This window comes from Delphinus delphis, chromosome 19, assembly GCF_949987515.2.
Source record: "Delphinus delphis chromosome 19, mDelDel1.2, whole genome shotgun sequence".
NCBI lineage: Eukaryota > Metazoa > Chordata > Mammalia > Artiodactyla > Delphinidae > Delphinus > Delphinus delphis.
In genome coordinates, this window is record NC_082701.1 from 23,191,845 (window position 1) to 23,206,728 (window position 14,884).

General features: G+C 43.9%; 1 protein-coding gene across 1 annotated transcript in view; it reads right to left on the reverse strand.

Moving 5' to 3' along the window:
• Window positions 1-7,285, reverse strand: part of SKAP1 (src kinase associated phosphoprotein 1) — a 276,746-nt gene extending 269,461 nt beyond the window's left edge. Inside the window, exon 1 of the mRNA XM_059996383.1 lies at window positions 7,236-7,285. Within this exon, the coding sequence (XP_059852366.1) occupies window positions 7,236-7,284 (49 nt within the window). The 5' untranslated portion in view covers window position 7,285. The remainder of the gene's footprint in view (window positions 1-7,235) is intronic.
• Between the last annotated feature and the right edge of the window lie 7,599 nt (window positions 7,286-14,884).

Genomic DNA, 14,884 nt, shown 5'->3' on the forward strand with positions numbered 1-14,884 from the left:
ACTCACAGGGACTTCATGTGGGTAGGTCTTTGTGGAAACTGAAGGCAAGGATATATGCCAAGGCCATGGTTTCTCAACCTTGGCACTAATGACATCTGGGGCTGGATACTTCTTTGTTGTGGAGGCTATCCTATGCATTGTAGGAAGCTGAGCAGCATCCCTGGCCTCTACCCATTAGGTGCCAACAGCACCCTCCCCAGCTGTGACCAAAAAAAATGTCTCCAAGTGTCGCCAAATGTCCCCATGGGACGAAATCACCTCATTTGGGAACCGTTGGTTTAGGCCTACAGAAAGCACACATGGAAGGAGGGGACCCTGGAAGCAAAAGTAACCTTGAGAATGCATGCCCCTTGAGAATTACCCAGATCTTGAGGAGATGTTTGGGCTTCCACAATGGGGAGTAGGTCTTGCCTAGAGTTCAAACGGCCTGGGCAGCCCAGTTAACATCTAGGCTATACCCACAATGAAACTAAAATATTTCTACCAATTAAAAAAATAGTTCTGTTTATAAAAACAGAAAGGGAGAAGCAGAAGATTAAACCTTGCATTTTTTTTCAACTGACAAGTAGTACAAAAATACTATTTTTACACAAACGCACACACATACAAAGCATTCTATAACAAGGTAAGGAACATGTCTTTCTTAAGTTAGCAGGGAAGCTAACTTCCCCTCTCCTTTCTCCAAAAAGTTTCTCATAGAAATAATCACTGGACTCTGATCTAAGGAAGGAAGGAAATGAAGAAGATCCTGAAAGAACCCCTACAAACCTCCCCTAATTTGGAGTAGCAAGGATGAACCACCAACCCAAGCAAAAGGCCATGCCTAGGGACTTCCCCGGTGGTGCAGTGGTTAGGAATCCACCTGCCAATACAGGGGACATGGGTTCGATCCCTGGTTCAGGAAGATCCCACATGCCGTGGAGCAACTAAGCCCGTGCACCACAACTACTGAAGCCTGCACTCTAGAGCCCAACTACTGAGCCCAAGTACAGCCAAAAATAAATAAATTAAATAAATAAATTTATAAAGAAAAAAAAAAAAGGCCATGCCTAGGAGTTTTCCTGTGGAGAGGCAACTGCAAGAAGAGAGATCAATAGGACTTCCTCAAAGAAAAATAAATTTTTAATTTTATTTACCAAACAAATGGTGTGTAATGCATTCTAGATATTATTCTAAGTTCTTTTCAAATATTTAGTCCTTTATTCCTCATATAAATTCTATGAGATAGGTACTATTATTATCCCCATTTTATAGCTAAGACCCAAAGTTAAATACTAGTAAGAAAGTGGCAGTCAGGATTTGAACCTAGGCAAACTTATCACAAAAAATATATACAGGACCTATGAGAAAACAAAGTTCAAAAAGAAAACTATATCTTGAAGAACTAGAGAAAATGTCTCCCTCTGAAGTAGATTTATTATTAAAGAACAGAAATGTTTAGAAAATTTCTAATCATATTTTCAACATTCAAAAAGTCATTATGCCTATAAGCCAGATTTACAGATGTAATGAAAATGAAACAATGAGTGATGAGGAAAGAACACGTGGAAAATTTTTTTAAATAAATAAATGCTGAATTTAAAACTGTAATGAAGTCACTGACGGATGAGACAATAAAAGAGATGAAACACAGAGACTAGATCAGGGCCCTAATATATTTATAATATAAATCCTAGTATGACAGAATAAAAGAGATGGAGTAGAAGCAATGACAATAGAAAAACTTTCTCAAGTTAAAGACTGAGTCTTTAGATCAAAAGGGTTCACTACATACCAGGCAAAATTATTAAAAAGTCCAAAACCTTGAAATGACCTAGTGACATTTTTGAGAGCAAAGAAAAATATCCTATAAACATCCAGGCAGGCGGTGGGAGGAATGGGTTATAAAAGAAATATATCAGGCTGGCATCAGACTTCTTCTCCACAAAACTGAAGACCAGAAGATAAGGGTAAAACTTTGAGAGGTTAAGTTGAGAGAAAGGGGAAGAAAGGGAAAGAGTGTGACCCTAGAACCTCATGTCCACAGCTAAGTTTATATGAAACTAGATAGACATATACTCAAACTTGGAGGGGCTCAGTAGGGGGACTATCAAAGTACCCTTCCTGAGAAATTCACTCAGCATTATATTCTCAATTGTCATCTAGTAGGGTTTTATGCACTGTCCAATACAGCAGGCACCGTGGCTACTGAGCAGCTGAAGTGTAGCTAGTGCAATTGCGTAACTGATTTTTTTGGTCTTATTTAATTTTAGTTAATTTAAATTTAAATAGCCACATGCGGCCAGTGGCTACCGTTCTAGCAAAGTCTAAATACCTAAGAGATAAAGAGTTCAAGAATGAAAAAGCCATGATACAAAAAGTAAGCAATGAACAAGTTAAACAGGAAGAAAAAATATTATTATAGCTATGGTTTTAAATATTATGCAAATGTCAAAAAATAATTATTGTAATCTAATATACACAATAAAACATTAATAATTCTCTGAGTCTAAAATCCAAGATTATATCAGCAATTTCACATTTCATACAGGAGGAAAGAGCTAGAAGATATTGTTTCATTCCTAATGCTGCTAATCAGAGGGAAATGTTTGTTTGTTTGTTTTCCCATAAAGGTAAAAAACTATCAGTGGAATAAAACCAGGATGTATAACTTCAAAATCACTCAAAAGAAAAAAAGAACTTAGTGATCTAAGAAAATGCTCAGGAGACCACAGCAAATGAAAAACTATAAGTGGAAAAATCAGTATACAAAACTATACACACAATATGTCACAACTTTTAAAGTATGTATAAATAATAATAACTGAAAGAAATAAATGGAAATTTAACAATCGTTGACTATGGGTGGCTGTATATCCTTGTGTTTTCTAAATTTTCTACAATGAGCATTATTGCTCTTATAACCAAGAAATTTAACAAAAAGAAATAGAAGTATGGTCATATACCTTTCAGAATTCAACCGAACAGTAACATCACCTATCTAGAAGACAACCCAGTATCAAAAATTAAGTAAAAATGACTCTTAGCAGCCACAGTACATGTTACAAAGTGCAGGCCTAACGGGTTGGGTACTGTGTTCATCAAGAGAGCCCTTCATACTTTCTTTCACACACATCTTAATTCCAATGAACTTAATTATCTGATGTTCCAATAGCATTGGGGATACAGATACACTGAGAGCAGTGCAAAGTGATAGGCCTGGTCTAACAGTAGGAAAAAAAAATGACAAAAATTAAAACGTAAAACAGACATAGATATTCACAAAGCAGTCCAGGGGCAATTATGGCAGAAAAATCCCTAAACAACTCAATATTCCCATAAAGTATGATAAATGATATTCGCTATAACAACTCTGAGTTATGGTGTTCAGAGGAGGTGCCTTTGAACACAGACTGGTTGATTGAGGAAGTGTGAAAAGTTCCTACTGCATCTGAGAAAAAAATTGATCACAAATGTTTATACTAAAAAGTCAGAGTTGGAGTTTTACTATGTTGAAAAGGATTTTATGGTTGGCTACATCGACCAATACAAATCTGGAGAACAATCTGGAAGGAAATGATTAATGACTTCTTCTTTCCAAGGAAGTTTAAAAATAAGTAACCATAGGCGTATTGGAATCAGCGTTAACGCAGCAATTGCTACTAAATGCAGCGGAGTTGTGGACATTATTTTGTCTCTAATCCATATTTGAGCAGGATTTAGGTACCTTGTAGATAGTTGCGACCTATTAGCGATTAAAGTCAGTAAGCCCCATTCCATCACACAAGACAAACTGTGAACTAAAGAAATATTTATTCTCCTTCCTTCATACTTGCCTCTTGTGCTTCTGACTGCTAAAGTGGGGCTAGAAAGACAAGGAAGAAACTGATTGTTTGTATCTGTGAAACAAAGATTATGCAAACTGCCAGCACTCCATTGTTTTTGTTTTCGGGCGTGGTTATCACCAAACAAAAAACGAAAAGATAACTTCTACATGTGAAGCCTGATTATTTGAAAACAGACCTGAATATTTCCTCCTCTTTCAATAAGGCAGTAAATGCCCTTCACTTTACTTATCTATAAGGTACTCATTTGCTGATATGGACTAGTTACTATTTCTATATGAGAGCTTGACAGAGTCTATCTGAGGAAGATGTTTCCTGAGTTACCCTAGAAACCTCTCACTGCTTTAATATTTGCCCAAAATCCAAGACAGCATTAAAAAAAAAAAAAAAATCCCCACCTTCCACACACCCTTAGAGCTACCAAGAGAAAAGCATAATCACAACGCTGGTTAATGGCCCTTTCGAACCCTGACCTCTCTAAGCTTCTTTTCGTTTTTTGTTCCTTTTCCTTTTAAATAACCTTCCTGGTTGTTTCTTCCTATTACAAAAGCAATACATGGTCATTGTCATGGTTCAAACAACATGAAGATGTATGAAATAAAATTAATAATCTCTCCCCCACTCTCTCACTCCCCTCCCTAGAAAACCAATGTTAGGAACTTGGTGTATATTGTTTCTTACTCCCTCCTAGGCTTACACAACATACATAATATATGGGGTTTTGTTGATGTTTTCAAACATAAATGGTATATTATATATACTACGGTGTACCTTGCTTTTTAGTCTTAAAAATATGTTATGGACACTTTCCAAGCCAATATATACAGATCCACCACAACATTTTTAATGGCTGCAAAATATTCCATAAAATGAATAATCATTCATACCATCACCTGACCTTTCCTAACTCATGCACATTTACTATGGATCCTGGTACACATACTTCATGTCCTTTAATTTCAGTAACACAGATTCCTAGAAGTGGAGCTGGTCAAATGAAACATTTTCAAATGTTTAAAATTTAACAAAATTAATTTTAGACCTTCAGAATTTCTGTTCCCTTCTTCATTATGCAAAATTTGGCATAAACCTTTCACAATGCTTTGCATATTTTATTTTTCAAAGCACACACATTATGTCAAAAAATGCCCCTGTCATTTACGTTCATGTAGTTATAAATAAATAAATGCTTAAGTTAGGGCTGTGATGGCCAGTGTTAAATCACTGTGTAAATGCTTATGCCTTGGTTTATGAAAGTAGTAATTCATTGTAGAAACTCCACCCGCTCGGCCTGTGGCAGCACTAAAGTGGCAGCACTCTCACCCTGTGACTCCCTCCACTGAGTGACGACATAGAGATCAGGACCTACATATTTTCTAACTGTCAACAGTTAACCTTAAAAAGTGTGTGGGGGGGGGTGGGGAGACAAACAGCAACAGACGATAAATGGATAGCCATTATGGGTTTATAATATCTACAAATTATTTGTAGTACAATGAATAATTCTGCTGGTCTACACCAGAGAGTGTGTTCCATAAAAAACAAAACCTACAACCAATATGTTGCTATGATTACATGAACCTTTCAAAAGCATATTCTTCAAACACTTTTCAATAGAATTATTGGTTGAATCCCACTTTCACATTTTTCTCTCTGCTTCAGATTCAGACTCTAATTGCAAACTTAAAAAAAAAAAGCCTTAAAGAAATATATTAACCAACAAAGCTCCTTAAAATTTAATCTCAGACTCCTCCGTATATTCTAAAGACCCAAGCACCAACAGAGATTGTTAAGACACAGCAAGTTTGATACAGAAGTATGTGACATGCAATTAATCTCCATTCATACCCTGCTCTACTTGTCAGCAAACAAAGGTTCTGCTTTAGGAGGAGATCTGAAGACTTCAATTAAAAACAGTCAGCTAACAAGAAAATAATCTAAGCTAAAGAAAGGTGGCAGGTGCAGAAATGAGCTGTTTACCAAAGTGTCAGTTTTGAACAATAAAGAACTGCGCATCAAAAATGTTGAAGGAGTGGATGTCATTGCAAGCTTCTGAAAATTAAAAGGAATCTTCTACCAAGGCTGCACACAAAATGGAAGTCTAGTTTATCTAGGTTGTAAAATAGGTTCCCTCTCAACAAATGACAGATACCAATAAAAAGAATCAGATTATACCTTTAACTGCAAGGGCAGAATGAAACTTTTTGCCACAGTTCCTTCCCTCCTGGAACCCAGACACATAGAGCCTCTCTTTACACTTGGAATTATTGAACCAACAGTAGCGGGAAAGGCCGGGTTGCTTCTTCTTAGACACCCAGATGATGCTTTTACCCTGCAAATACTTTTCTATTCTGAAAATTTAGATTCACTCGGGTCACAAGTAAAATAAATTTGGAAACTTCACCTCAGAAGAAATACCTAGTTGACAGCTTTTACAGAGAAGCAGCCCAGAATGGAAACCGTGCCACAAACAGACCGAAAAGACTTGCCAAATATTTAATTAGGAGGCATTTATACCAAGATAACAAGATAATGGAGATATAAAACCAATTAAATTGAGAGAAACTGAAAAAAAAAAAAACTGCTTGCCAAAAGTATGACCTGCCCAAAGCAGGTCATTTGTCACATAGATGCCAAAAGGCTTAATTCGGGAAGAGTTTTCCTCCTGGGACCCTTATGCAAGCACAGATTCCAGGTCCCCGTCCTTCCAGGAAGGTCAGTTACGGGAACAGCAAGTTACTTTCACCAGAAAAAGTGTGAGGCAAGCAGATGATCTTGTAACTCTGGAGTGTTACAGCGGGATGTGTTGAGTGTTCGTGACTGAACACACCGCAATGGGGCACTTCTAGAAAGGGAAGAGATGTAATACCAGGATCCGCCTGCCCCAGGTGCATGAGGGACCCCCAGAGCTGCAGGCAGGTGAAGGGGACCTAGGGTCTGGGTGCCCAGGCCTTGGCTGACAGGAGCCCGGGAGCCCTCACAGCCCCTTGGGAGCCTGGGGCGCTCTAAGCTGGAAGGTCAAGGTACCGTGTGAGCGGGGCAGACGGAGTCAGGGCGGGAGAGGGACGAGCGCGAAACCTATAGACGCAGGGCGTCCTGAGAAGAAAGGGACAGCTTGAAGGCCAGCACGGCGGCCCGGGGACCATAAACGCGGCCTGAACTTGCTCAGAAGCCTGGAGGCTAAGTGGGAGGTGGAGACGCCTTGAGGGAAAAGAAAATGTGTTACTGAGGCGAGTGAAAGGGACCCTGAGCGGGGGATGAACAGCTGGCTCTGCAGAGTCAGGACTCCGGCAGCCTCGAGGTTCAAGAAGGCGGTGGGTGAGGGAGCTGACGGGGAAGGCCGGCCTTGGGAGCCGCTGTCGTCTCGGCTGCTGCCGGGCTGGGCACGTGAGACTCCCGGCGGGGCGTTACCTTCCAGGAGCCAAAAGATCTCCTCCGGGAGGGCGGCGGCGGCCTGCATGTGGCGGGTGGCGGGTGGCGGGCGGCGGGAGAGGGCCGGGCGGGCGGACGGGCAGCAGCGGCACCTGGCCCTCTGTCGCCGGCGCCGCGGGGCTGAGCCGCAGGGCGGGGCGCGTTCAGGAAGCGGCGCGCCGCGGGCGGGACGCCGGGGCGGCGGCGACACCTGTGCGCCGGGCCCGCGGCCCTCACGGCGGTGCACGAGGGAGGAGGCGGCCGCCCGCGCACCCCCCTCAGCCCCCGGTTAAAACAAAGACGCGACGCCACCCCCAGGCACCCCGTGCCCGGGAGGCTCCCCATCCTAAGTCCCGGACAGCGGGCCTCGGGGGCAGGTTGAAAAGCCATCGTGGCGCCGAAATGAGGCTCGAGGAGGCAGAATCCGAGGACGGGGTCAGTCCCCGCCAAGTCGGACCACAGTCCTTTCCAACCCAGTTCGCTCGTCCACGCCCAGAAAACCAGGGCAGAACCGCTTGTCAGGCAAACCAGGACGTTTCAAGGGAATGACCGTAAGTCCCGATAAATAATCTCAAGCCACCAACTTTGGGGAGAATCAGAGCAGTCCGGCTGCAATGGACACAGGGAGCCAAAGTGTCCCTTCCTCCCTAAGTCTGAAAGGATGCAAGGAAAAGAAGGGGTAACCCAGGGAGAAAGCTGAGGGAGAGGGGGACCCAGCCCTTTCCCTCTAAGAGCTGACAAAGGGAGGAAAGTGAAGGACAAGATCACAGAAGTGTGCTTCCCTCTCATTCAAAGTAGTAGATGTTGGGTGTCAATGTCCTGGCTGTGATACGGTCCTGTGATATTGCACGATGTTACCTGGGTAAAGAGGATAGCTCTGTATTATTTATCATAACTTCTGTGAATCTACAATTATCTTAAAGGGTGTTTTTTGTTAAGTACTATAAGCCAAGTACCATGAAAAAAGTATAAAGTGCCCGCTAAAAGGAGGGAGGTGAATATAAGAAAAGAGGGAAGTGCCAGTGTATGTGCGTTTAGTGGTGTGTGTGGCATTTGCGATGACTCTGAACACACCAGACTCTGAAGGGGCAGGAGGGCTTTCCAGGTGGAAGGACCAGAGTAAACAAAGATGGAAAAGCCTTCTCCTGCTTGAGGAAGAGCTAATGACCCTCTTTTACTGGATGGTGTAGGGAAATTATGGTTGTCTAGAAAAATTGAGGTTCTATCGTAAAGGGACTTGAAAGTCAGAGTGAGGATTCTGAACTCAATTGAGTGGACATTGGGGAGGCGTCGACAAATTTTGAGCTGAGGAGTGAGCTAACCTGAGCCCCTGAATAGTATGTGATCTTATACACATCTCACTTCACCTCTACCAATTTCCTCTTTGTGAAAAATGGAGTTTCTCTTCTCAGATTCTACCTACAGAATATGTGGGAAGCATTGGGAGTGGTAAGAGAAAGAAAATGGAGAAGACGGGTCAAGTGGTTTTTACAGCAGCAACAGGGGAAATAATGACAGAACCGTGGATATGGGGATGGGAGCAGCAAGGAGAAACTCTCCAGAAGGGCTCCTGGTAGCAGTGCCTGACTCCTGGCATAGTTTCCCTCCAGAGATACGTTTCAGGGTTGGGGGCTTGATCCTTTAAGTGGTCCAGCGACTTTGAGCCATTTATACATCTGAGTCCTGCCGTCTGAAGAGGAATGGTGCCTTGGTTTCAGGGTTACATGATGCAACCACAAGTTGCAGTAGATTGAGGTAGAAATGTGGGGGACAGGGGCTGGCAAGAATCTCAGGGAATCTGGCTCCTGTTGCAAGGGCTTCTTGCCCTGGGAAAGTTAACAGTGGGCAGGCTGCCTCTTAGGCTCCAGAGCAATACCAGTTCCCTGCTGGGGCATTTTTATTTTTACCACACTCAGTGCTCCTTCTACAAAATTGTAGCTGCTCTGGAATCATTTTTGAGTACTTTTGACATGTGTTAAAAGGCAAGGGAGACTATATGGGAACTCTCTATACTACCGTCGCAATTTTTCTTAAATCTAAAACCGTTCTAAAAAACAACGAGGGAAACACGGTCCCTCCTATACGTAACCCCAGCACTTTGCCTTGCTTTCCTCTCAGCAGTGGAAGGAAATTTGACAACCTCCCCCTCTTCTTTAAGGATATTTGTCAAAGGCTGATCTAGGCTACAAGTTAAAGGGTTGTTTGATAAAAAGCAATAAACCCTGGTAATTGCATGTCCTATCAGGCCTCACTGCCTGTCATAGCTTACTTATACCAAGGGAAGCAGCAGAAACTCAAGGCAAAGCTATTCTACATCCACTGTGGATTTTAGAGGGATAGGGTGGAGGGAGGTGCAGAGCTGGGTAGAGTGCAGTGACTGGCAGATTCCAATATGCCATTGTCATGTTGCATCAAGTTTCCTCTTGCAGACAGAAACCTGCCTCCACACATGAGTGCAGCCCCTCCTTAATCATCTAAGGACCCTGGTTCAGCAGTCAGCCTTACTCCTAATGACATTCTGTTAAATGGACAAATTCCTCTGAAGCCTTGTCCTTCTTTGAAATCCAATTTTGCAGGAAGCCAAATCTGATTGGGGGTAGCCATGGAAACCACACTGAGGAGTCTTGGAGGAGGTAGAGAGAGGCAAGGCAAAACATGATAGTCAAGAGTCTTTTACTGCTCTGTCAGAAATATCAAAGGGATCTGGAGAGGTTGGCAGCAGACGAGTCCCTGCCCGGGTCCTGTTCTGTGTGGCTGGGTACCATGTGGCTGTCATGGGAGTAAGCAGCCAGCTGTCTCCACATGCAGGCAGGGGGATGGAGCAGAATACACAAGTCCCAGGTCGGTCTGCCTCCCTCTTTTTCCCCTCCCCCCAGCCCCAATTCCAGCAAGATCCTAGCATCCCCTGCTTAGCTGTCTCCCCTTTAAAGGCAAACAACAAAAGAATGACAAGGTTAAAATACAAGGTCCTCACAGATAAGAGGTCCTTTGGAGCAGAGGCCATGAAATTAATCTGAAATTCCTTGTAATTAGATAAGATAAAGGTATCTAAAGAGATGCAGAGCAGCCAGGAATGGAGTCCACAGCACGATATGCAGAGAGGATACCACCTGGTCCACAGGGGCCCCTCACACACTGTCAGGAGACAGAAGACAGAGAAAACAGGGCCCATGCCAGCCTCTGGGCTGCTTGGAGATGCCGTCTACATGTTCTCATGCCAGGTGGGCGCTCACTGAATATGCATCCATGGGGTGTCCAGAGGGCTCAAAAGCATCTGGCACCCAGAATGGCATGGGTAGGAACAACTGCAAGCAAAGCAGGAGCTGGCTGGCACTGCTCCGCCCTAGGTGAAATGGGCCTGGAGAGGAGACTGCAGAGGGCAGCTCTTGGGCTTTATTCTGAGCTGGTTATTGATCCCTGGATGCTGGGTCACGACACACAGTGGAGCTGACGTCTGCCCTGTGGATGTGCGGCCGCTGCATCTCAGCCCCTGGGTCCCAACCCCATCAACTGGGCTTATTGACTCTTTTATTGACGATGCTGGGGCCTAATGGGGACAAGAGCTGCACACTTCATTAAGGACTGTGGAAGGAGAGATGACGCATCCAGCCTGTGCCAAGAACCAGGCTCGCTGCATGCTTGGTCAGACCCCGGAAACCAAGCCTTATTGCACCCTTGAGGCAGAGGAGCTGGACACAAGATGCTCGCTTGGGCACATCGCTCAGCGGCCTTAAGATGCAGGGTTTCCACAGCTTGCCAGAAGCCTTGCTTTTACTAATTAGCGAATCTTTCCATTTAGGTGGGTCTTATTATACACACACTCACACAAATGCACTTCGATGGCCTCCCCTGCCAGCTCACACTTCCAGGTTCTCGTATCGTATCAGGGAACATTCCCAAAGCAGGTTCTCAGTGAGGCACAGACTCAGAATAGAATGAGGGACTATTAAAACTCAAGAGTCTTCAAGGTGATTCAAATTTAAGATAAGGAACTGACCTAGTGCTCTGCACAGGGCCATCCACCTCAGCAGGGGCTGTGCTGGCATTAGAATCCTGGTTCTCTAGTGCTGGTCCAAAGAGCTCTTACAGAACTGAACATCTGAGATGGATAATTACAGCCCAGGGATCGCTAAGCAGCTCTGTGAAACAATCAGAGTTGGTCTCCCTCCATCTAAATAGTAACATTTCTTTCTTTGTTCTTTATCTCATATTTCTATCACTCCCCTTATTATTTTTCCCTAATATTTCCCACTTATTTTTTTGTATCTTCTTTGCCTATCCCTTAGACCGCATTAGACATCCCCCAGGGGCACTGCTGAGTCGAACAGAGGCCCTAAAGACCAACGAGGTTGATGACTCTGACATTCTCTGTCTTTGATTGGTTCTCTTGGGAGTCTGAAGTGTGTGTGGGGGGGGGGGGTGCGGGGCATGCGGAAAGTGTCAGCTGCAGCCAGATGAGGCTGTGCACTCTCTGAGTGAGACATGCAGGCAGTCTGTGGGGTTAATCTGCATGAGAGGCAGGTGGGGTCAAGGCTAATTTTATAGGCTAGGTATTTGCAGACATGATAAATTTGGAAAACTATGGAAGGAGTAACCCTTTCTTTTAGGGGTGATTAGGGAGATTAAAAGTAAATAATAGAAGGGAAGCAACCTTACAAAGGCAGAACTGGCTTTCTTTGATTTCCTTTCATTTATTATTTCAAAAGGCAAAAGTTTAAGCTCGTAAGCCCCTTCCTTTATTTCTTCCCTTTCTTCTCCCTCACTTTACTACAGGTGTTAGAATTCAGGGTTGGGGCAGGGGGATTCAAGGTGAGAGAAGAGGCAATTATTTAGAATCTGATAGAAAACTCTGGTCTGCACCGCACAGGTGCACACATGCTTGGAGGAATATGCACACTAAGAGGAACTGATGTAATCTGGCCAGACTCACCAATATTTACAACTACCAACAGAAACACTGCCTGGAGTCAGAAAAAACACCAGCAATGGCTGATTATTTCAATGCAAGAAAGTGGGTGAAAATACCCTTCCCCTAGTGGACATCCTGTGTGTAATGACCTTTAGGTCCCCGAAATACATTCTTTCCTTTCCTGCAGAATTGTGTCAGTGTCCATTTTGATTTTTCCCTTTCTAGATGTCTAATCCTAAACATCCTTGTCCTAAATGTCCTAAACATCCTTGGACTTCCTCTCTAGCAGCATTTTCTACCAATGTAAACCATGCTCTTTCATATACAAGACAGCACTCTCGGTCCTCGTTGCACTGATTTTTAGACTTTACTTTGAATTGAAAAGTAATTCAATTCAGTGAATTGTCCCTCCTCCTATCTTTTCACAGAATTCATGATCCACCCCCCCCATCTCCTACCACCTTTTAGATCTTCAATCTCACTGTCTTTTTCATCTTCAGTCTTCCCCTCTGTCTGCTAACATCCTTGGTCTCCTCTATCCTAAAAACAAAACAAAACAAACAAAAACATTCCTTCAACCCCGCTACCTTCTCCAATCTCATCCTTTCTTCTCCTTCCTTTCCCCCATCAGATCTCATGTCCTTTGCCTGTCTTTGCACCGTGAAGTGGCTCTCCTGAGGGCATCGATGCCCTCCTTCCTTCTCACCTCTGCTTAGTCTTTACCAACCTCTCTCTGCAGCACTGGGTGGCATCGGCCACTTGCTCTTGCTTTGGGCACCCAGCTTCCTTGGCACTGCCCTATCCGGTCCTCTTCCTATCTTTCCTATTATTTCTCTGCTTCCTTCTTTGGCTCTCTTCATTTCACCTTCTAGTCGCAGGTAATCACCAGAGTTTCACACTTGCCTTTCTCCTCTTCCTCTCCTTTCTCTCTTTGTTCTCTGAGTCCCCAGTGGTTTCGTTCTCCCACCACCACAAATTTCCCCTTCATGCAGATGACTCTTCTAATTTATACCTTTGTTGTGCATTTCCACCCGGATATCTGAACAGTTCCACCAATTTATTATTTCCTCTCCCCTTAATCCTTGTAATGGCAACAAAGTTCAGTGAAAGTGGCATGAGCTTATGAGTCTCAAAGATGTGAGTCCCAATGCTGGCTCAACCACCTGGCAGCTCTAAGCCTCTGGAAAGAGCTCTACTAGCCTCAGTTTCCTCATCTGTAAATTGGATATCATAATTCCTACCTTACAGGGTAATTATGAAGCTTAAGTAAGATGGCATTTGTAAGCATATATGGTATAGGCTCAACAAATTGTAACTGTTATAAAGAAATTGCTCTTGTCCAGTAATCCAAACTCAAAATGTAGGACTCATCTTGGACCCTTCCTCATTCCCATTCCAAATATCCACCAACCCTGCCAATCTTACCTCTCCACAATGTCCTTTGAATCCCTCCTTTGTTTTTTGTTTGTTTGTTTGTTTGTTACGGTACGTGGGCCTCTCACTGCTGTGGCCTCTCCCGTTGCGGAGCACGGACGGGACGCGCAGGCTCAGCGGCCATGGCTCACGGGCCTAGCCGCTCCGCGGCATGTGGGATCTTCCCAGACCGGGGCACGAACCCGTGTCCCCTGCATCGGCAGGCGGACTCTCAACCACTGCGCCACCAGGGAAGCCCTGAATCCCTCCTTTGAATCCTGAGTGTCACCACTCTGGGTTGGGTTCTTATTATCTTTATTGAGATGTGATACTGAAATGGCTTTTAATCCAACCCTCAGCATCCAATCTCCCCATTATCACAGGCCACTCTTCATCCATATTCAGAATACACATCCCAAAGCACAATCCTGACCCCACCAAAGAGGTGAGAGAGTATAGTGGCCCTGAAGTCAGGCAGTTCTCTGCTCAAATCTGCCACTTGCCTACTATGACCTTGGTCAAGCTACTTATCCTCTCCATACCTCAATTTCCCTATCTGTAAAATGGCAACACTATTAGTACTTTCAAGGTGGTTGTGAGGATTCAAAGAGCTAATATATATTGTGTTTATAACTGCCTGCAAATGGTAGATGAGTCACCTATGTTAGCAATTATTATGATCTCTGCATTCATTCCCCACAACAGCCAGCCCTGGGAGGTGCTTAATGCCTATATAGATACTGAATCATCCATAATCTCTCATTTGAACCTCCTTGCTCACTAAAGATATATTTGAGGAGTGACTGGCTGAGATATGTGTGTCATTGGTCTCCAAGGATGAGAGCTTTTCCTCTTTATGAAGCAAACTTGCCTTTAAAAAGATGGAAAGAGTGGCCTTGGCTTCCTTAGCACCGGGCTGTAATGAATTGGGATAATCAGCCTGCAGATTCTCCCTGCCTACCTCCAAAGGTTTCCTCCCTGCGCTATCTATTCTAGAAAACTTGCAGTGCTTCTGAATCGCATGGGGAAAACCTTCGTCTGGAAGGCATGAGATATTAACTCCTCTTTTCACTCACTGTGGCAGAAACCAAGTTTCCACTATAAATACAGACCCCAGAAAGAACCAATCAGAAGGCAGATTATATCCCAGGAGTCGGTAGCCTCTTTAGTCTATAGGGCTGAGCTCTACAGAAAGCAGTGTAGCAGGGGAGGGTAGGAGGGGGTGTTTGACAGGGAGGGGTGATGGACTAGGGATAAAACAAGCAAGCAAGAAAAATGGAAACAAAGAAAGTGAATGAGAAACTGGATGAAAAAGTAAAGAAATTGA